The sequence below is a fragment of the Perca fluviatilis genome, chromosome 15 (genome assembly GCF_010015445.1).
Source record: "Perca fluviatilis chromosome 15, GENO_Pfluv_1.0, whole genome shotgun sequence".
Classification (NCBI taxonomy): domain Eukaryota; kingdom Metazoa; phylum Chordata; class Actinopteri; order Perciformes; family Percidae; genus Perca; species Perca fluviatilis.
In genome coordinates, this window is record NC_053126.1 from 12,760,528 (window position 1) to 12,782,351 (window position 21,824).

Sequence of the window (21,824 nt, forward strand, 5' to 3'; positions counted from 1 at the left end):
GCCTGGAGGGAATGCAAAATTTACCTCATGACATATGCTGTTACAAATAGGCTCAAACTATTTATTATGAGAAATCACCAGTGGTGAAAGAAGCATTAAGATATTATACTAAACTAAAAATAGTTATCAAAGGTGGAATGTAACCAAATACCAAGTATTGTACTTACAGTAGTTTTGAGGTATTTGTACTTTGAGTAGTTTCAATTCCACTATACATTTCACAGCGATAGTTACTAGTTACTTTGCAGACAAGAATTATACTTTTATATTCTATACAAATTATCATCTTACAAAAGATGACACATAAACTACCCTGTGTATTAAAAAAGTTCAAGTTAGCTTCAACTTTATCTGGTACAACATTAAAATACTTCTAACAGATGGATAAGTAAGAATAACCCAATGATATAAACATAATAATAAAAAGAATATATAATTCTGCAAAATTAGTACTTTTACTTTTTTAAACTAAATTTTGTGGACAATACCTCTGTACTTTTACTTGAGTTTAATTATAAATGCAAGAAAAATACTGTATTGTAAAATATCTTACCATTTTTTACCACTGTTAATATCACAATGTAAAAAATACTCAAAATTAAATGTAAATATACCAAGTAAAAATACTGTAATAAGTAAAAGTCCTCCATTCAAAATGAAATAGTATAAACAAATATACTTAAAGGGATACTTTTTTTTTTTAAACTAGCTCTGTAAGCCAAACACCGCTCACACTGCCCACACTAAGATGACACAGAGCTGGATTTAAAACAGCAAAATATCTCAAAGAACATGTAAAAGCACTCATAATGTGTTATATTACATTTGGTGGATTATTGCTTTAGTTTAATGTTGTAACTGGTCGATGTGAGGGTCCAATTAAGTATCATATCATATGCAAAATTTGAATCAGTAAATAAGTGTAAAATAAATGTAGTAGAGTAAAAAGAAGTATTATAAATTAGCAGAAAAGGTTTCTCATAATTCTACTTATGGTATAACACTGGGAATCTCGCCGGTATCACACGTAATAATTAAGCTTTAAATAACTCTTGGGTATTTTTCTCGAGCATCATTGGTGAAATTGTGCAGTTGACAGTAGGGAACTGGACTTTGCTTTTGTTTTATGGCTCTGAGCTGCTGATACGTTCACGCCCAGTGATCACTTTGTTTGCTCGGGTCTGCAGTCGAGTCAGTCTGTGCATCTGACAGGAGCGTGGGGGGAAAAAAGAAAAAGAAGTAACAGATTTGACATTTTCTGTTCTTTTGAAGAGATGTCTAGGTACCACAAAGCAGCGATTGATGGATACTTGGACCTCTTGAAGGAGGCCACGAGGAAGGACCTGAACACCGCAGATGAGGACGGCATGACTCCCACCTTACTGGCTGCTTTCCACGGACATGTCGATGCTCTTCAGCTCATATGCAGCAGAGAGTAAGCATGATACACTCCTCTCTATCATCTGGGCTTCTTACAGCCTGCACAGATACTGAAACAATATGTGGCCACAGCAAGGTTTATCTCCATGTTTATTATCTTAGAGCTCTGACGTTTATTGATATGTTTTGATTTTTAACTATTGTTACACTAAGACATATAATTACATACATTTTATTGCAAATTCTACTATTACATGTATAATGCTCTAAAACTAAACTAAACTAAGATATACAATAGAACCATAAATAGTGTTCACTGAGCAAAGGTTAACATGTTGACCAGTGAACTTTATGATTGAAAAATAATGTGTTTCATGCTATTTTTTAGGACTTCATCCGGGGTTTTTTTTTACACGCTGGTGTTCACATGTCTACATTATCATATTATGAGCCAAAACTTCATTCCACTCTTTAGACTATTCTCTCCCATGAGCTGAGCCAAATGTTTAATCAGCCAAAGCCATCCTGTAAAACAAAAGAGCCATTTATCTATCCCCACCACCCCCACCTCCATCCTTTATTCAACACTACAAAAGACAGGCTCAAATCTAGAACAGCATTCTTACTGAAAAATGAGGTTCAGAAAAGATGTTTGGAGGATATTAAGGTAGTAGGGCGTAAGGCACACCTCACCTACGTGGACACAGTTAACTGAGGCTTTTCCGCTTTGGTCATTGGGATTTATGAGAAGTTGTTTCAGAAATAAAGCAATCAAGACATTTATGGCTGTGACAGTAAGGCACAGCCATAAGTGGACTTTAAATCTTAATAGTTTACCAATTATGTTCAACTGTATTTGGTATTATTTAGTTAGATGTGAGTTTATTTTGTATATGAAAGACTATATGGTCATTCTTAACATACATTTAAAGGAATACTTTGACCTTTGGGAAAATGCGCTTATTTGCTCTTTTGCTAAGAGTTAGACGAGAAGATTGTCTGGTAAATATGTAGCTGGATCCAGCTGTAACAGTTCAATATTTCATGATTTTGTTAACTCTTAGAAAGAGCCAGGCTAGCTGTTTCCCACCATGTCCAGTCTTTATACTAAGCTAAGTTAACCGGCTGCTTACTCAGCTTCAGCTTCATATTTATCACATGAGAGTATCAATCTTCTCATAACTCTCGGTTACAAAGCAAAGTGTATTTTTCTAAATGGCAAACTATCCCTTTAACTAGCAAACTGAGCCATGACTTAACAGACAAAAACAAACTAAAAGACAGGTTAGCTATTATTTGATTTACCTGGGAAACATAATAATAAAGAGAGACTCACTGTATAGTGCGACAAAAAATGACCACATCAAACCACAGTGGGTCTCTCCTATTCGAGTGCCATTCATTTTTGAAAGATTTTCCCCACATTTTCACTTATAGGGTTGAAGAGTCATTTTACTTTTGGCTATCACAACTTTTCTTTGGGGATTGGTTTCTTCTTAGACTTTTTTTTTGATAAAGTTAATATTATTCTTACACTAGTGCCATATTGTGAAATATTTGGCTATTACATATTAAGTTGACAAAAACAAGAGTACACAATGAAGAACAGAAGAGGGTGGAGAGCTTCTTGGAACTTATATTAGTGATAAAAAGGCGGTGTTCTCTGGTAGGGGGCATGAACAAATCTAATAGACATCAAGGAAGAAGCCAAGGCACTATAAATATTATATAAAAAATGCCTTTAAAGCATCTGGCACATTGTAGATAGAATAAGATAAAAACAACTTCAACGCGATCCTTGATGTCTAAAAACAAGAGTACCTTTACTTTTTACTTTTTTATTCTTCTTTCCTAAACTCTGTTTTTGTTGTATTTGGGCGTATTGATACATACATATATATATATATATATATATATATATATATATATATATATATATATATATATATATATATATATATATATATATGTTTTAGGTCTGCATTTTAACACCTTGGGACCACGTTGGAAATTAATATTCACATTTTATCATGTTGTCCCTTGAATTTGTGAGTTTTGTAGATTCACAAATAAATCAAATCAAATAAGAAAAATACTATAAAATTTATCTAAAATATCTTTAAGATTTTCTTTCCACAAACCCTTTAAATCAATTCTTTCTTTTGTGGACAGAGGAGACCCCAACAGGAGTGACATCTGGGGAAACACACCGTTGCACCACGCAGCGGCTAACGGCCACATGCACATCCTCAGCTTTCTGGTCAACTTCGGTGCTAACCTTTTTGCACTGGACAATGAATACCACACAGCTATGGACGTTGCTGCTTCTCGTGACCGCATGGACTGTGTGCGCTTCCTAGACGCTGCCGCCTCACAGCAGACCAACCAAAATCCCAAGAAGGTCGCCAATCTAAAGAAGGAGGCTGTCAAAGAGGCTGAGAAGCGCGTGAAACTCTGTGAGAAGGTTAAAAAGAAACACCAGAGCAAGATGGATAAAATGCACCGTGGCAATACTGGGTCTGTCTCAGAAGCCAGCATGGCATCAGCACTCTCAGACGGTGGTACCATGTCCAGCGTCAATGAGCAGTTCTCCAAGCTTATTGCTGCTGATAAATCTGGCTCCCTTACAGCCAGGGTTAAAGGCACACTCCAGAAGAAGCTCGGGAAGAAAGATAAAGGCACACTGCAGAGATCAGGGGGGGATGGGAATGTTATTTTCCTCAAACAGGAGAGTGGAGCGTCTGAGCAGCCAGGGTTTCTGGATGTCTTCAATGAGCAAGATGAGAGCATGTTGGACGGAGAAGGAATGGCAGGCTCCGAAGGTTATTATGACGATGACGAACCAGACCAAGTCAAACAGTCCATCTTCAACCGGCCCGGCCTTGGAGGTCTGATTTTTATGAAGAAGATGGGGGTGGAGTCAGAGGACATCCCCAGCGGGAACAATGAAAGTCTTGGCTACCTCGTTCAGAACGAGTTGTTCGAGGCAGAGGAAGACGCCGCTGGTTTCGAGGGGAATGGTGATGCTGATCTGCCCTGGGATCAGGAAGATCTGGGACTGGATGATGATGAAGATGAGGAAACCTCTCCTTTGGATGCATTCTTGTCTGCCATCTCCTTGCCAGAGTTTGCCCTTGCATTCAGCAGAGAGCACCTAGACCTGGAGGCACTGATGCTTTGCTCTGATGAAGACCTGAAAGGCATTCGCATCCAGCTGGGACCCAGGAAGAAGATCCTGGAAGCTGTTGCTCACAGAAAGAAAGCACTGGAGACTCCTGGCATCATGAAGGACAGCTGCTTGTGATCTAAAAACATGAACAGTGATTAAATACATATGTTTGAAGCTTATTAGTCAGTACCTTTTGTAAATAGAGCCAAAAGTTTGATTTTCTGTATAAAACAAAGATGATTCAGCAAATTATTTCTCAAAATAACAATTCCTACAACCTAAAGTATCAAACTTCTTTCCATGGAGATGGAATGACATTGTGCTTTGTTTATACAGTACTATCCATGTTAAAACTAATTTACAAACAGTATGTCAGGACTGTTAGGACCTACAATATCAACAATGGCCTCCATAAATCAGGTTGACACAGACAAAACAATTATAACATAAGCAAATCGATTTTAAATCCATAAATGACATAACAGGGTCAGTGGCTGATTTTGGTTGTGCTCTTTTATGTTTTATATAATTAATTTTTCTGTTGACAAAATAATTGTTGAATAAAAAAAACATGTCTCTAATTTAATATTATCTGGTGTGTGTGTGTGTGTGTGTGTGTGTGTGTGTGTGTGTGTGTGTGTGTGTGCGTGCGTGTGTGTGTGTGTGCGCGCGTGCATGTTCGTGTGCGTGTGTTGTGTCACATCGTTTTACCTTTTACCTCTTACCTTTCATTTGGGGACAAAATGTTGGTCACCACAAGGTATGGTACAAGTAATTGTGGATAAAGGAGCTCAACTCACTGCAAGTGAAGAGTCATAAGCAAATAAAGGAAGAACACTAAATTCCCTGCCCATGCAACGCATAAAGACTTGTGCTAACAAAATTTTGATCTTGTTCTTCTTCTACAAAACCACCACCTGATGACTTGAAACAAGACAAACAACAAATGTGAACACACATTAAACTTAAGGATAAAACGATAATGCATGTTGACTGAAATCACAGCCCCCCCCCCTGAAATATTGTACTGTTCCCCCAGGATAGACAGGCTAAATCCAGCCCTGCAAATGTTTGCAAAATCAATTTCATAGGGTATTTCAGTGTTGTGTTTACAGCTTGTGGCCAAAAATGAATTAATGTCTGATTGCTAATCCATCTTTAAGAAGATTTAGTTTAAATTAGGAAATCATTACTAAGGCTAAGTGTGTGTAGGCCTACACATACAAGGACATTTATTTGAAGTTGCTCTCAATGTTGTCCGCATACAGTTCCAAGAAAAATTTACAGCAAGATAGAAATACCTTTTAATAAAGTCATTATGTGAAAACATAGGTGTAGGATAGGCCTACATAAAGATACCAGCAACAATAACCAACAACATAATGTCAAGTGTAAATTGTAAACGATTGAGTAAAATATTTTACAATTATACCTTGACCATAAATAACTTCAACAGAGAAAGAAATACGACTATGAATCACTTTCTGAAATGAAAAGCGCAGGCGGCGCGGGAGCTTAAAAGCAAAGCCGGAAGTACTCGAAGGCGAAGTCTCTTGAGCTGTGAGTGTCTTCCGGTGAGTCGCTTTAAATGCTGGTCGTTGCCGTTTGCCGTTTGATGGTGGGGAGAGTGGGCTCGCGTCAAAGTGGTCACGATTATGTCTGTCAGGTAACAGCGTTGTCTCACCTGTGTGCTCCTGGTGTGTAGCAGTAATACTTCTCAAATGACGGATTCGTTTTACTCGCGATGTAACGGCTCGTCTGCTCTGCTAAGCCTCATTAGTGAGCTAATAGACAATCTCAGATCGTCTCTCCGCTTGTTGCTTATCCCCCCGACTTTACAAATATCACTCATCAATTAGAGTTAACTTACTGAGGACTACTACTAATATTCAAATCGGTGGTTTGTTTTACCTAAAGTGAGAATATGTCGTCAAGGTGTCCTAACTTATCTTGTCCGTTTTGCCTCTACTAACCTCGCAGGCTTACCGAGCAAAGTGAGACATGGCTGAAATATTTGCTGTCAACGCCGGTTTGCCCTCGCCGTCCACTATAAACGTCACCTATCCGATCCAGGAGGACGCCAGCGCCGCTGCTGCTGCCGCCGCCCCTCCATCCTCTCTGAGCAGTGAGGATTACCTATTTGTGGAGCCCCGGCACTCCAACACTGTCCTGCAGGGCCTCAACAGCCTGCGGCTCAACAACGCCTTCTGTGATGTGACCCTGTGCTGTGGAGGACAGGAGTTCCCCTGCCATCGCATTGTGCTGGCCTCCTTTAGCTCTTACTTCCAGGTAAACGCAGCTCCCCTCTTAGTCTTGTCAGTGACACACACAAGAAGTGCATCTCACTTTCCTTGAATTGCATCCTCGACTCCTCCACTTGGCTCCCTTCCTCGCGTCTTAGTCCGTCCCACCGAAGAAGCACAGGAGAGATGCGAGGAGGAAATGTGTTTTTAGAGAGATGAGATGTCCTTTCCTCTAAAGCGTCCTGTCAATTTGTCAGCTGTATGGGTGAAGTTGGCAGCCTTTTCAGCTGCACGGCTTCCGGGAAGGCTGCTCTCGTGTATCCTCGCTCATGGCTTCTTTGTGATCCCTCCTCGATGCTCGCTCCTTGCTCCTCGGGGCAGAAATAAGAGCTTTGAGACGGCCTTCATAAAGGAGGGACAGCTTTCCGGTTCAGCCGAGGATCGAGGAGCTATCAAATAAGGGATGTGAGATCCTAAGTCCAGATGTTCATTAGCTAGACTGCTATGATTTTATTTTATTTTTTTCTTCTCCTTTCATCTCTTCAGGCAATGTTTTCCACTGACCTGATAGAGTCCAAACAGGAGCGTGTTGCCATCAATGGAGTTGAGCCTCAGATGATTGGCATGTTGGTGAGCTACGCTTACACCTCAGAGGTCTACATTTCTAAAGCAAATGTGCAGGTAAATTATCAGCTCTTATTTTTTTTTTCCTTCCCCACTGCCACCCTTCCTAAAGAGCATTTGTGCTGAAAACTAATAACATTTGGTCCAGGCCCTGCTGGCAGCTGCCAATCTGCTGGATGTGATGGCTGTTCGAGAGGCCTGTTGTCGTTTCATGGAGCATCAGATGGATGAGATGAACTGTGTGGGGATTCACTGCTTTGCTGAGGCCCATTCTTGTAAGGTGCTGGAGAAACGCAGCATGGACTACATTCACGAGAACTTCAGCAGTGTTTCTCAGCAGGTGAGAGGCTGATGGGGACACACGGCTCACCTGGTCTGGTTGCAAGGCAATCTATAAGCTGGTGGCAGTCAACCAGATACGTTCACTTTGTCATTACACTGGTTTCCCTGTTTAGTTATGTAAAATAAACGTCTTGATAGTTGCAACTCACGTGTGGTCTCCCCTCCTTTGTCGAGCCTTGTTTTTTTTTTAGTTGTGACAAATTGGAGGCTCGTCCAGGATCAAATTTACCATTTTGGTACCTTTTGTGACAAAGGGGATTTGTATGTTGTGTTGGCATTTGGGGCTTTAGTCAAAATTGCAGACTGCGCCTACTTGTTTAGATGCAAATTTGGGGAGTATCACGCATGAGTTTTAGGCTTTAGGAAATTGTGAGGGGCATTTTTCACTAATTGTATAGATTAAATGTGTTCATGATTAATAGAGAAAATAATTGATAGTAAATATAATTGAAAAAAACTTTAAAAACCAGGTGTTTGCTGCTTTGAGAAGATTTGAAAGAGCAAAAATCAATCTATTTTGTCATGGTATGTACAGTATTGTCAAATTGCCCAACCTGACTCCTCAACAAATATGGAAAACTGCATTTTGTCAAGTCAGTTTTCTCAAATGAAAATTACAGAAAATCATCGACACTATCAAGTTGATGCAATGCTGCTCGTGCGTGCCACTAGTACCTTGCCAGGATAATTGGACCTGGCATTGTTGTGGGTTTAATATGTGAAAGGGGCTTAACAAAGATATCTACCTCCCGGACAGCAATCAAAAACGAGACCCACAGATGATTAGCTACCATGAATAATTAGTACATCCCACCCTAAGGTTCACTAAACATGTACACCATGACGGTCATCCAAACATCGAAACCTGCATACACACACTTACCCTAATATATGATTTGTACATTAAATTTTCAGTCATACCAACATTCAACATAACTGCTGTATTAAATGTCTGTATGTCTACTTATGTGTATTGTTTACTCTATATGTCACCTTTTTGTTACAAACTATTTTCACAAATGAAAAAAACTACCATAAACAAAATTGTGTCCATTCACAAAACAGATTGAGTAGGTTATCATTCACATTTTAGTCATGGTTTTATTTATATTTTCCCCACCAGGAGGAGTTCCTGTCTCTGTGTGTGGACAAACTGACAGAAATCATTGCCAGTGATTTTCTCAATGTGCCTAAAGAGGAGATGGTGTTTGAGGCCGCCATATCGTGGTTGAATAAATGTACGTCTCGCAAACAGAGCTTTGAAAAGGTCAGTTTACACAAGCTCAGTTACTACTTTTTGCATCCTCATTATAATGCACACACAGTCTCGTAAGTTGTTCTCATCTGTCGGCAAGAAGGCGAATAAGTATATACATGTCAAATTATTGCTTTTAAGGGATCGGGGGGGTAAATAACTTTTGACTGAGCCCTGTGACTTTCCAACAATGAAATAATAGCTGGCACATTGACAGTTTCATCAGATTTCTCTCTTTCCATTTGTTCCTCAAAGGTCCTTGAACATATCCGGCTGCCTCTCATCAGCCCCTACTACCTCCACGATGTGATCGAGTCTCTGGATGTGGTGAAGGAGAACCAGGGTTGCCAGAAGCTCATCTCTGAGGCCAAGGACTACCTGCTGCTAAAGGACCGCCGTGGAGAGCTCTACTGCTCCAGATCCAGGCCACGCAGGTCCACCGGTAAACTCCCTCGCATCGCATGCTTTTTCTTTGAGTAGAGGCTGTATCTAGTGTTTATTTTGCTACACTTTTTTCAATTAGCACTTTCTAGTTTGAAATCCTTATATCAAGTGATATAAGGATGAGACTCACATTTTGTTCCCTTTTTTTGTATAAAAAGGTACACATTCAAGCATTTTTTTCATTATTATTATTATTATTATTATTGATTATACACCTGTTTTTTTTTTTTGCAATACACAAACCACAAGAACACGATTAATCAATTAGTCAATCATCAGAACGTCAATCGGCAACTTTTGTAATAACCAATTAATCAAAGGCAAAGCAAAAATGCCAAATTCACACGTTTTCTTGGTCTTCTATCATATAAAGCCACTTATCTGTGGGGTTTGGACCCGTGGTCGGCCAAAACAAGACATTTAAATACGTCAACTTCAGCTTTGAGAAATTGTGAGGGGCATTTTTTTCGTATTTTATGGAACAAATGATGAATCGACCAAACGGATTAAGCGATAATGCAAATAATATTGTTTGCAGCCCTACACACGACTACGTTGTGTCCTACAGGGGCAAATTAGTTTTAGATGGAACATCAATCCAAAGGCCAACGTGCCTGGGCTTACTATTCTGTTCCTCTACTCCTGTTGCCATGGCAACAGAGACAGCTGAAGTGATAGTGACAGTTGGCGGGGAGGATGACAAGGTGGTTCTGCGCAGCGTCGAGAGCTTCGATCCTGTGACGAATCAATGGAAGAATCTGGCCTGCCTGCCATTCGCTGTGAGCAAACACGGGCTGGTCCTGTCAGGTGAGATTCAGTGAAATTAAATTCATGACCGAGTGGATAATGATGCTCCCTATTGTGTCCACCCTCTGAAATGAGCAACAGCTAAGCTTAAGACGCAGTGCATATGACAAGTGACGTGTTTGTTTCCATCCTCCTGTTCTCCGTCTCTGTAGACTCCACTCTGTATTTGGCAGGAGGAGAGTTTCCTGATGGCTCAGCCAGCAGAGAGATGTGGCGCTACGACCCCTGCTTCGACTCCTGGATGGAGATGGCTCCCATGAATGTAGCTCGCTCTGAGTTAGGTGAGGCAGTCTCAGTACAACAAGCCCTTTCTCATACCACAGAGACTGTCTAATAAGGGGAGAACTTGCACTCTCGGGGAAACTTCCGGCTTCTGAACTGGTTGCAGTTCCACTCTGGTTACACATGAGGGCGCTCACGGGCGAGTGCAGAATGAATGGAGGTCTATGGAGCTATACCCCTCAAAATCTACTTTTCTCAGAATTTTTTGTCTAGTAATTTGAATGTTGCATTCGAAAGGGGAGGCAAAGAAAATACACACTGCTGTTTTTTTTTTTTTTTTTTTTTAAAGTCGCTTTTTTGTTCTAAAAAGCCTTTTAAAATGTCAATGACGTCATACACATCGTATTGACCGGAGATACTGCTTTACGGCAAGCTCTGAGTCGCTTCCTTTGTTCTCTCGAGGCATCGACAACACAGCTGACAGGTTAGGCTCTCCCTGTCAATACACGGGCTAGAAAGAGTTTTTGGGCTTAATAGGGAGGGAACAGGCTCTCCGTAGACGGGCTCTGCTCTGACCTTCTGGTTCCACTTCGGATGCCGTCGAGCAGGATCTCTGGTCGTAATCAGTCCTTCACTGACCAATCAGCATTCATTAGCAGAATGCTAGCGTGTTATGGGCAACAACTCAACTCAACCTGTAAGAAATCAAAAGGACATAAGTACTCGTTCATTCAACTTTCAAACTACAATCCATGTTGAATTTGCAAAAACTACAATCAAATCTGAGATTGTTCAACGGCAATCAGGCGAAAGAGACAAATTTAGACGTCTAGCTGCATAGACTCCCATTCCTTTTGCACTTGCCCGCGATCACCCCCAGTGGAACTCTGGTGGAACTGCAGCCAAATTCAGTACAATGGGGCTTAATAAGGAGTGAAAAGGCTCGCCGTAGATGGGCTCTGTCTACTGTAAAAGACTTCATATCTGCCTTTCAGCGAGAAGAAGGGGGGGAAAAAAAAAAGAGAGAAAAATCTGTCTTAACGGTCTTTTCCAAGAAGGTCTTTAAAGAAGCATTTTATGATTATGTTTTAGCAGCACCAAGAGCTTTGAATTCCTCATTTTTGGTTGCTAATTTTTTACACCGTAGTAACAGGTAACGTCGTGTTTTGTTAAGTTCTCACAGTGGACAAGCACATAGAGAAGTAAAAAGTTGTTATAATTGGTGACTTGTTTAATCGTCCTCACTCCTCTCAGGCCTGGTGATGCTGGACGGCTTTGTGTATGCAGTGGGAGGGTGGGAGGGACGCTCTCGCCTGGACTCGGTGGAGTGCTACAACCCTCACACCAACTCCTGGCAATTCACAGAATCTGTGAAGATGGCTGTCACAAGTCCTGCTGTGGTGGCCCTGGACGGACTCCTCTATGTTACTGGTAGGAAACTACACATGTGAACGCTTTTCTTGAGGTCGTGCTTTTATTATAAAAATATTTGGATTTGCGTTTTTTTTTTTTTATTATTTATTTATTTTTTTTTTTTCATGTGTCACATGTGGCAACAGGTGGTGCAATTCTAGAGGATGGCGACGGCACAGACCTTGCTCAGGTGTACAACCCTAAAACCTCTGTATGGACAGAGGTTGCCCCCATGCAGATCGCTCGGTCTGGTTCAGCTGCTTGCACACTCAAAGGAAAGATTTATGTTATAGGTGCGTAACACGTTAAAGCGCTCAACAACACAGCAACCACTCTAATGAAAGCAGGCAAGATAATGACATTGACTGTTCAATCTCTCGTTCATTCTCCCAGGTGGATGGCATGCCTCGACAGAGAACACCGATAAGGTGGAGTGTTACAATCCCAAAACCAATCAGTGGACCATGTGCGCCCCCATGAAAGAACGTCGCTACCGGCCTGGTGCTGCTGTGGTGGATGGAAAGATCTACGTCCTGGGAGGAGAAGAAGGCTGGGACAGGTGAGAGGCTAATCTGGGAAAATTCCAAAAAAGTAGCTTTTAAATCTAATAGTCATCTAATCCCAGCAGGAACTTTTGCAGGAGCCTAAGAACTATTTCAGGAATGTACTGGTTTACCTCTATACATCCTTGTTTGCATCCATTCAAACATAAACTTTCAACAATAAATACAAAGAATTGTTTGAAAATCAGACTATATACCTTATCTTCATGTGTTCAGATGCTGTTGAAACGCAAAGAGGAATGCGTAAAATGGGCTTTTGGTTCCGGATTTAGTTCCTTTGGATTAAAAACACTGACAATTTACAGCCATTCTTGTTCTAATGCTAATCGCCCATTTCATGCAGATATCATGACACTATCGAGAGGTACTGTGACGAGAAGGACATGTGGGAGATCATTGGGGAGATGACCACCAGTCGCAGCTGGCTCAGCTGTGTGTCTCTCCAGCTGAGGAAGGACCTCCACATAAGCAGCTTTCCCGGGACGCCAAATGACAGCTGATCTGTCTGAGGAAATCTTATGTGGTTATTCTTTGCACCCTCATTAGGGGACGGTGCCCTACAAAGCTCAGAGCTGTGGAGGACAGCGAACTGAGAAGGGATGCCTGGATTTGGCAGAGCGCTGTTTGAGCTGTTACAGGCGGCAAAGCGTAGTCTGTTTTTAAACTGACTGCTTGTGGTATAAGTCTCACTTGGGTCCTGTCTTTAGACGTGGCGACAAAGGAAACATCGTACATGAATCTCAAGTTACTGATTGACGACTGCAGTCATAACTCGCCTCCGTATGATGTATGTTTAGGGTACTGTTATTGTTCGAGCACCTGAACTCTGAAGGTTTACTCGGCCAACAAAGTGGATTTTTGTATTCTGTGGCGTATTTAATGGGGTGTGACTAGCTGTGAGAAAAAATGGTAAACATTACGCTCTATCAAAAGATGCTCTATGGGCCAAAGAATCTACAATGTATGTGAATATCTTCGAAGGTCTCCTGTGAAAAAGTCGTCTATACGTGAGCAGTGTTTTTGTAATTAATCTTTGTAAGTTCTGAATGATTGTCTTTACTACTTGTAATATGTTGAGTATATTTTTTTAATGTGCATAATGCATTTTAGTGACTTTAAATGGAGTGGGTTCTAATAAAGATTTTTAATTATTTGTGAGTGCTGGGATTTTATTTTACATTTCACAGATGACCTAGGAACATGCACAGTGACAAGTTTGACATAGTTAAATATACATTTAATTTGTTTAAACCTAGAAAGCATTGTCTTGCAGAACAGTAGATTTAAAGCAGAGCTAGTAGAAAACTGAAAACTCTTTTCTGCCAGGAAAAAAGTTAATAAAGAAGTTCAAATGGTAGTGGCTGCTTTCGTCTCTCAGTTGAAACTTATTTTCTCATAGTTTTGTCTTAAAGGTTTCCTGTGGAGTTTCTACCACTAGTAGTGCTATGGAGCGGTTTTTCTAATAAATGGGTCCTTGTGTTTATCTTATGCAAGTTCACAAGGACGTACATACTTTCCTATGAATGTTTTGAGCTTATTACACTGATCTACAGGTGGCGGTATTGTGCCAGCAAAGATGGGGAAATAAGAGTGAATGAATGTAAACAATGCAGGATTTAAAATATATATTTTTTAAATAGGCTTGCAAATATTTTATGATAAAGGAAATGTATTTGTTCAGAGCTCACGGATATGCATGAGTTTTGTGGAGGATCTAAATGTAAACAAAACGTATTTGTTTGTACTTTTTTTGTGTGTTTCTCAGTTTTAATTTAGTAAATTTTAGTTTAGAATTCGGCTCAGTATTTCGTAGTTCATTATTTTATATGATTTGACAAACCAGAGTTTAGTTTATGATAAAGAAGAGAGAAGAGTTTATCTTGAAATCCTATATCATCTTTGATCGGCTGCACGGTCCAGTGCATTGTGGGTAATACCTTAGTCCGCCGCCATATCTGTCTTTCTGTACCGGCTGAAGGAGAGAGACTAGAGTCATGAGAGGAATCCGGGCTCTGAACAATCTCCCCGTGAGTCTCGTGTTTTCTCTGTATTATCTGAGCCGACACGAGCTAAATTCTGCTCGTTGTGGTTTTCGGTCTGCTTTAAAAGTGAAACCGCATTTGGCTCCAGTTAGCCTGCTGGCTAGTTAGCTTGCTAGGTGGCTAGCTAATGCAGGTTTAGCTAGCTAACTATCTAACGTTAACGTAAGACTTGCTTGCGTGGTTAAAGTAAGGCATCATTCACATTAATTGAATGTCCGGTATAATGCGTATGCAGCAAAACAGGCAATTGGTTCGGTTTGGTCGGGCCGCTTGTGGTTCAGCTGGATGCAACCTGAAGGTCATCACCAAACTCGCGTATCCCAAATATTTTGATCCAGGCGAACAACGCCCACAATTTGGTCATATTCAAATACACCAAGACATTTTGCAGATACACTCCCCCAATTCTTTGTTTACAGGACACATGTTCATGTGGTCTCAATGTACAAAGTTGCACGGGTAATTTCGGAACACCCTACTCTCACGCACCCTACTCCACTTTACTACAGGCTGTCAATGTCTGACATCACATGCCATACATGGAAATGATCATGTAGTGCGTACACTTCGTTATTTGTTTGGTTGATTAACAAAAAACGCAGCTGAATCTCATGTTGAGTTATTAACAACTATCCTCACTGTCAAGGACAGTGGAAGAAGTTCCACGGAAGAGGATTCTCTCAGAGGGAAAATTGCTAAAGAAGTCACTAGTCTTAAATCCAGTGTCACTACATCCCACAGAAACGCTGCTATGCCGCTGCCAGGAGAAGTGAAGCTCTGACTGAACCCCTCACAGGCCGCGCACCGTCCTCAGCTGCACTTCTCCCTTCCCAAAATGTCCAGGTCGGTCCTGCCATCGGCTACACACGAATAGCTGTTGCAGGTTACAATCAAACTGGACATATACGTATATTTGTTTACAGTGAGATTGCAAGTTTTTAGTAAAACAAAATGTTTTTTTTGCTGCTTTAGGTGTCCAAGCTTCCAAACGGTCTGGTGGTAGCATCTCTGGAGAACAATTCCCCCCTGTCCAGTGTTGGTGTGTTTGTAAAAGCTGGGTGTCGCTATGAGACAGTGGAAAACCAGGGCGTCTCTCATGTGCTTCGACTAGCAGCAAACCTGGTACTTTTTGAATGCGTCTTCTCGTAGCTGCTTACTGTAGAGCACAGTTAGCTCTCGTTTTCCTTTTGCGGTATATCATACTTTATTAAAGAGGTATCCCAGCCCACAACCTGTTAGTTTTTAAATCCTATATCACCAACATGCTTTTTGTTGTTTTATAGACTACGAAGGGTGCGTCTGCCTTCAAGATCTGTCGCGGTGTGGAAGCACTGGGGGGCAGCCTGAGGTCAGTGAGGGCACTCTCTGCACATGCACACACTGACAGTTCCTGCATTTCCTGCTATAAATACATACCAGTGTAACCAAATAGCCCACCACATTGAACCAACTGTGTCGTCATCTGTACCTGCAGTGTGACATCATCAAGAGAGACCACCGTCTACACCGCAGACTGCTTGAGAGATCACCTGTAAGTGCGTCCCTCTTTATGTCGAGCCTGTTATGTTGTTGCACTCCTATGTTGACGCCTCAGTATGTGTTAACCTTACTGTATCTGTGTGTGTGCACGCAGAGATTTATTATTTGAGTTTTTGGTCAACGTGACTGCAGCTCAGGACTTCCGGCCATGGGAGGTGGACGATCTGACGTCCAGGGTGAAGATCGACAAGGCTCTGGCTCAGCAGTGTCCTCAGATAGGTTAGTACCAGGAACAAAATATCCGTTCCTAACCTACCTTTTCATTGTGGAAATTGTGGTGTCATGTCATGCCAGAAACACGCGAAGCGCCGTGAAGCGAAGCAAAGCTATTTTCATTTCGCCACACCAGCTGCGGCCTGTGCGCTGCAAATACGTTTCAGCATCTCCTCTATTTTGTCTGCGAGCCGCGAGGGAATGCGTCAAGCCAGGCAGGTAATCATATACAGGAAGGCCACATTGCAGTTGGTTACTTTTCAAAATAATATAAAATTCAAAATAAAACACCCAGTTCTATGGTGATTTTTGGCTGTCTTGACTTCTTTCTTTCTTTCTTTTTTTTCTGTTTTGATTATTTTTTTGGGTACTTTCCCTTTATTACATAGAGACAGTGGATAGACATGAAAGGGGGGGAGAGAGATGGGGGATGACACGCAGCAGGTCGGATTCAAACCCGTACCGCTGCAGGACTCAGCCAACATGTTGCGAACGCTCTTACTGGGTGAGCTAGAGGCCACCCCGGCTGTCTTGACTTCTAAGCTGTGTTTAGAGCTAGACACGTGATTAGGCACACAGAGAGAGAGACTGACGGACAGCGCGCGCGCACACACACACACACACTCAACCAAAAAAAAAACGTACTGGGAGAGAGAGAGATAGAGAGAGAGCCGTTCTGTCGAGTGAAGAGGAGAAGGATCGCTTTGTGTCCGGCACAGAGAAATGCGCGTCTGGTATCAACAGCCAGGAGCGCGGTCAGGCACAAATCTACGCTTCACAGCTATTCGCGGCGCTTCTGTGTGCAGTGGGTTTCCACTGTCAGATTTGAAATCTGCATTAAGTGATTTTGAGCTCTTGGGCCAAAGCAAACAGCAACAGAACTTTGGCCTTTGTTATACAGTAGCGGAATGAGAGCAATATCAGACCAATCTGACAAATGTAGATCAATCGTTAACTGGCACTTTCTTATTTGGCTTCTTTATCTGTGAGTAAACAAAAACTGTGAGCTAAAAGCTGCAAGTAGATGCATAGTGGGCTGCTTTTTCTCAGTGGGATTGGCATATCACAGGGACTAATTTGACTCAATATTCATTATAACGGTAATGCGTAAAGACACAGTAAAACGTGTCCAAGTTCGAATTTTGTGTTGATTGTTAATTTCTCTTGTTACATGTCAAATATGTGTCATGTCAAAAAATTTTTTTTTAGAGAAATAGGGCCTATGTCACATTAATGAAGCTAAAGACACTCCAACTTTCATTTCACTTTGACTTTAGTGGAGATTTGAAGATGTAGTTTGTGGAGCATGCTTTCTGTAATTCGGAGTAATTTCTGTTTTCACCCGCAGGTGTAATTGAGAAGTTGCATGAGGCAGCGTACAAAAACGCCCTGTCCAACTCTCTGTACTGCCCTGACTACATGGTTGGTCGTGTCTCCTCTACACAGGTATGGATCTTTGTTAGCAAGACATACGAATATAGCTTTTTATCCTTAGTGTGTGCATAGCTCTTACACACTGCTCCTCTTCCTCCTCCTCCTCATCGTCCCCTTGTAGCTGCAGTCATTTGTTGAGGACCATTTCACCGCTGGCAGAATGGCTCTTGTAGGACTGGGTGAGTGTCGCTTGTCTGCATCGTTTTTTCACAGCTGCTCTCCTTTCTCATCGGGCTTTGTTTAACAAGGCTTCATTTTTACTAATGTTTAGTCAGCACTCTGAGGTCATAGTAACCAGATTGATGACGTTGAATATAGTGTGTGTGTGTGTGTGTGTGTGTGTGTGTGTGTGTGTGTGTGTGTGTGTGTGTGTGTGTGTGTGTGTGTGTGTGTGTGTGTGTGTGTGTGTGTGTGTGTGTGTGTGTGTGTGTGTGTGTGTGTTCCTCTCAAATGTCATTTGGCCTTTGCCCAAAGAAATAGTGGTAGTAAGTCAATACAACAGGCCAGCAGTACTAATGTGGATTTTTGAACATGTCAAACATTAGGCTGACTTTGCCTGCAAGCAAATAATGCAAGTGTCAGCATGCCTGATTGTTCATCATGCTCTTATGGATATTTCTATCCTGGGAATGTCCAGCCTTTATCGGTTAATGAAGGTGCTCTGTGTTCCACTCTGTGTAACTTGTCAAATCAATGCTAGTTTTTCTCATTTCTGCGTCCAGGTGTACAGCACTCCGTCCTGAGGCAAATGGGCGAGGGGCTCTTGAGTGTCCACAGCGGGGCTGGAGCACCTGTGGCTAAGGCTGTGTACCGTGGAGGTAAAACTCATGTTTAATAGCGACATTACACCCTTTGAGATTTACCGCTGCGTTCTTGTCACGATGTGACACACTGTGTGTGTGTGTGTGTGTGTGTGTGTGTGTGTGTGTAGGTGAGCTGCGGGTGCAAAACAATGATGACCTGGTCCACGCACTGATTACCAGTGAGGGTGGTGTGACAGGTAGCGCAGAGGCTAATACCTTCAGTGTGCTGCAAAGGATCCTGGGAGCCGGGCCGCATGTAAAGAGGGGCTCCAACATTACCAGCAAACTGAGCCAGGGTATTGCCAAAGCTACCACACAGCCCTTTGATGTAAGTTAAAAAAGAAAGAAAAGAAGGAAATAAAGAGTTATATGACATTGTGTTATGTGTTGCATTAGTTATAAATGCGCAGTTTGTTTCCTAATGTCAGATGACCTATGGCTGTCTTTCAGGCCACAGCCTTCAATGCCTCATACTCTGACTCCGGCCTGTTTGGCGTCTATACCATTGCACAAGCTGACTCTGCAGGAGAGGTAATTGCCGAATTCACTCTTTCCAAGACAAATGTTACCGCATCTAAAATATGAAAAGATGCCACAGTCGGCATTTCACTGAGCTGTTGCCTGTTGCCGTCCTCTGCGTAGGTAATCAAAGCTGCCATTGCTCAAGTGAGAGGTGTGGCTGAGGGAAACGTATCAGAGGCGGACATCAGCAGAGCAAAGTGAGTTCACTGAGTAACGTTGGACATAGAGGTGAAGCAGTGTTGTGTACCATAATAATATGTTGTTGACTCTGGTTTTTGTTTGACTTGTCTGCATAGGAACCAGGTAAAATCAGAGTACCTGATGTCATTGGAGAGCTCTGAGGGACTGATGGAGGAGATCGGTGCTCAGGCTCTGACCACTGCGGCGTACCAGCTCCCTGACGCTGTTCTCCAGGCTATAGATGCTGTCACCCAGGACGATGTGGTCAAGGTAAATGTCTCTAATGTACTGTATGTCAATCTTGAATCAAGTTTTAGTCACACCTTTGCTTAAGTCGTTCTTTGCAATATATTATCAGCAGCAGGCAGCTTCTCTCAGTGAAAAAGCTCAGATAAGCACAGTGTGTACACAACCTGCCCAACTAGCCGGTGAACATAGCGGAGTACTGAGCAGATAAAGATACAGATATTTCCCTCAGGAGTTGGAGACCAAAAACCCAGCTAAAAGAAGAGTAAATATTGGACTTGCAGTAATCAAATTTCCATAAACATGAGACCAAATGAATGCTGATGTTGCTCCATGTCTGCTGAATGTGTAAATAGTCAACTGTTTGTTAACCTGTTCATAACAGCTTTATATGGTAATAATACGTCAACATTGAGCTTACAGCTTGTTCTGCTTTCTCCATGTGGCAAAAAATCAATTAATACAGCTTTTAAATTATTTACATACCGGTCTTTTATTTAAAGCTAGAGTGCAGAACTTGATATAAATGAATGTCCGTTACATTCAAGCCCTTGCCTAATGAGTTCACACATTGCTGATTAAGCCCATCAGTGCCAGGGACTGCTCTCTGTATTTCTCAGTATACTTACAGTTACATGAGCAGTACACAAAGTGCCATCAACCAACCTTGCTCACTCATTTACAGTTCTTCACACTATAGCTGCTTATTCTGGCTCTCTGATTGGTTAAATGGTATGTCACTCTACCTGTATTACCCAATACCTTGACAGGCAGGGAGGGGGGAGAGACCACAGTGATGCAGCGTTATTATGAATCCCACTGCTTTTCTTAATGCACTGACAGTGTTTGTGTAATTACTCTAACTGCCAGACGGTGGAGACAAAAGTTCCGCACAGCAGCATTAACTTTAAGTCAGAAAGTGTGTGTGTGTGTGTGTGTGTGTGGCTATTTATGAATTCTAAAAAAGTAAATGCAGACATAATGAGGCAGAAACATTCAATTACAGAAATGTAAATTTTGTTGCACTTTTATGCCTCAATGTATTTGTTAGATGTTATGATAGTAAATGGAGTTGTGTACTGTTTGAGTAATTTACCACATAAGGTACTGACTGAGCAGTAAATTAAAAAGTTCCCTCTGCCCTTTTATTTACAGGCTGCGAAACAATTTGTGGATGGCAAGAAGACCATGGCAGCTAGTGGACACCTGGTGAATACACCGTTTGTGGATGAAGTATGAAGATAAAGTATAAGAACAGTTACTTTTAACTTGAGCATGCTATGCCTAGCTGCTTCAAAAGGAAAGAGGACCTCAAAGCCACAGCCTCCTGCAACAGTTCATTTGATGTCATCATTTGTTCTCTGTCCTGCAGTAAGTGTAAGCACCAACAGGCGGCCGGAGAATCATAATGCAATTTCTCTTTTGTTTTTTTGTCAATTTAACTGTATATCTATGTAAATTAAAGACAGTAACAACTGCTGGTTGTCCCTTAAATTTGTATCTTGGAATGAACCCAGACTTACTGAAGGATTAAAGTGCAGTATCAATAGTATGAGGGTAGTCTGGTGGTTAAAAAGCAGGTATTTTAGCAGTTAGATGTTCCATTCATCAACCAATAGGGGGACCCAAAAGCACAAACATGCAGGCTTGAAAGTTGCTAAATGTTGAAAGTCCTAAATTTAGGTTTAACCAACCCTATTTTTGCTTGTGCAGATTTAACAGTTGTGGAATAAATATTGATACATGTAAGCATATGTATCAATATTTGTATACAAAGCATATAGCATATAAAGCAATAGCAGCTAAATGTAAATGAATAATCAAAATAATATAAAAAAATATTAAAGTATAATAAGTGTGTTTTGTTTTAACACATTGTTGTGTTTATTTTATGTTTTGTATGTAGAATATTAATCTGCAGAGTGGTTTGTTACTCTAACTGTCAGATAAATACAGTGGAGTAAAAGGTACAAAATGTCCCTCTGAAATGTAGTTTGAGTATAGTATAACATTGAAGGTACCTCAGAATTGTACTTATGCACAGTACTTGCTTAAGGTGTACCCTAAGTCTCCAAATACACTCATAGCCAAACTATTGTTAGTGGTCCAGGGGCAAATTTGCTCCGATTTTGTCCAGAGACAGCTAATTATTGATTTAGCTGTTAATTATTTTTGATTCATTGTTTAACAATATAATGCCAGATTAGGTGTGAATATGTTAATCACAATTTTTCAAAACCCAAGATGAAATATTTGAATGGTTTGCTTTAACTCAAGACCCATATTTTTTTTATTTGCAGTCATACAAAACTTAAATATTAGAAGCTAGAATCAGTGATAGTTTGCTAAATTAATGTTGAACAGTGAATGGCAATTATTTTTG

At 41.2% G+C, this 21,824-nt stretch overlaps 3 protein-coding genes across 4 annotated transcripts; all 3 read left to right on the top strand.

Annotated features, from left to right (window-relative positions):
• Nucleotides 1–1,093: 1,093 nt before the first annotated feature.
• Nucleotides 1,094–5,135, top strand: anks4b (ankyrin repeat and sterile alpha motif domain containing 4B). Its single transcript, XM_039823972.1, has 2 exons — nt 1,094–1,435; nt 3,553–5,135. The coding sequence occupies exons 1-2, from the start codon at nt 1,275–1,277 to the stop codon at nt 4,682–4,684; spliced, it is 1,293 nt and encodes a 430-aa protein (XP_039679906.1). The 5' UTR covers nt 1,094–1,274; the 3' UTR covers nt 4,685–5,135.
• Nucleotides 5,136–6,097: 962 nt separating this feature from the next.
• si:ch211-256e16.3 (kelch-like protein 20) lies at nt 6,098–13,613 on the top strand. 2 transcript variants are annotated; one of them, XM_039825718.1, is made up of 12 exons: nt 6,098–6,215; nt 6,530–6,838; nt 7,339–7,473; nt 7,565–7,756; nt 8,882–9,025; nt 9,269–9,455; nt 10,118–10,264; nt 10,417–10,545; nt 11,741–11,917; nt 12,046–12,192; nt 12,293–12,458; nt 12,806–13,613. In XM_039825718.1, exons 2-12 carry the CDS (start codon nt 6,551–6,553, stop codon nt 12,960–12,962), a joined length of 1,869 nt encoding a protein of 622 aa, XP_039681652.1. In that variant the 5' UTR covers nt 6,098–6,215; nt 6,530–6,550; the 3' UTR covers nt 12,963–13,613. The 2 variants fall into 2 exon arrangements, with proteins under 2 accessions (XP_039681652.1, XP_039681653.1); XM_039825719.1 differs by lacking the exon at nt 6,530–6,838 and having other exon boundaries at nt 6,130–6,215.
• A 752-nt stretch (nt 13,614–14,365) lies between these two features.
• LOC120574126 (cytochrome b-c1 complex subunit 2, mitochondrial) lies at nt 14,366–20,918 on the top strand. Its single transcript, XM_039824235.1, has 14 exons — nt 14,366–14,489; nt 15,246–15,347; nt 15,477–15,626; nt 15,788–15,852; nt 15,979–16,035; nt 16,138–16,262; nt 17,605–17,702; nt 17,812–17,869; nt 18,413–18,508; nt 18,622–18,821; nt 18,944–19,024; nt 19,136–19,212; nt 19,312–19,465; nt 20,597–20,918. Exons 1-14 carry the CDS (start codon nt 14,457–14,459, stop codon nt 20,678–20,680), a joined length of 1,380 nt encoding a protein of 459 aa, XP_039680169.1. The 5' UTR covers nt 14,366–14,456; the 3' UTR covers nt 20,681–20,918.
• Nucleotides 20,919–21,824: the final 906 nt, after the last annotated feature.

What these genes read in the sequence shown, in the direction of transcription:
- anks4b (XM_039823972.1), top strand. Translation starts at nt 1,275, where the DNA reads ATGTCTAGGTACCACAAAGCAGCGATTGATGGATACTTGGACCTCTTG. An exon ending in CAGCTCATATGCAGCAGAGA is followed by an intron (nt 1,436 to 3,552) that starts GTAAGCATGATA and finishes TTTTGTGGACAG; the next exon opens with AGGAGACCCCAACAGGAGTG.
- si:ch211-256e16.3 (XM_039825718.1), top strand. Translation starts at nt 6,551, where the DNA reads ATGGCTGAAATATTTGCTGTCAACGCCGGTTTGCCCTCGCCGTCCACT. An exon ending in TGTAGCTCGCTCTGAGTTAG is followed by an intron (nt 10,546 to 11,740) that starts GTGAGGCAGTCT and finishes CACTCCTCTCAG; the next exon opens with GCCTGGTGATGCTGGACGGC. An exon ending in AGGAAAGATTTATGTTATAG is followed by an intron (nt 12,193 to 12,292) that starts GTGCGTAACACG and finishes TCATTCTCCCAG; the next exon opens with GTGGATGGCATGCCTCGACA.
- LOC120574126 (XM_039824235.1), top strand. Translation starts at nt 14,457, where the DNA reads ATGAGAGGAATCCGGGCTCTGAACAATCTCCCC. An exon ending in TCCCTTCCCAAAATGTCCAG is followed by an intron (nt 15,348 to 15,476) that starts GTCGGTCCTGCC and finishes TTGCTGCTTTAG; the next exon opens with GTGTCCAAGCTTCCAAACGG. An exon ending in GCGGACATCAGCAGAGCAAA is followed by an intron (nt 19,213 to 19,311) that starts GTGAGTTCACTG and finishes TTGTCTGCATAG; the next exon opens with GAACCAGGTAAAATCAGAGT.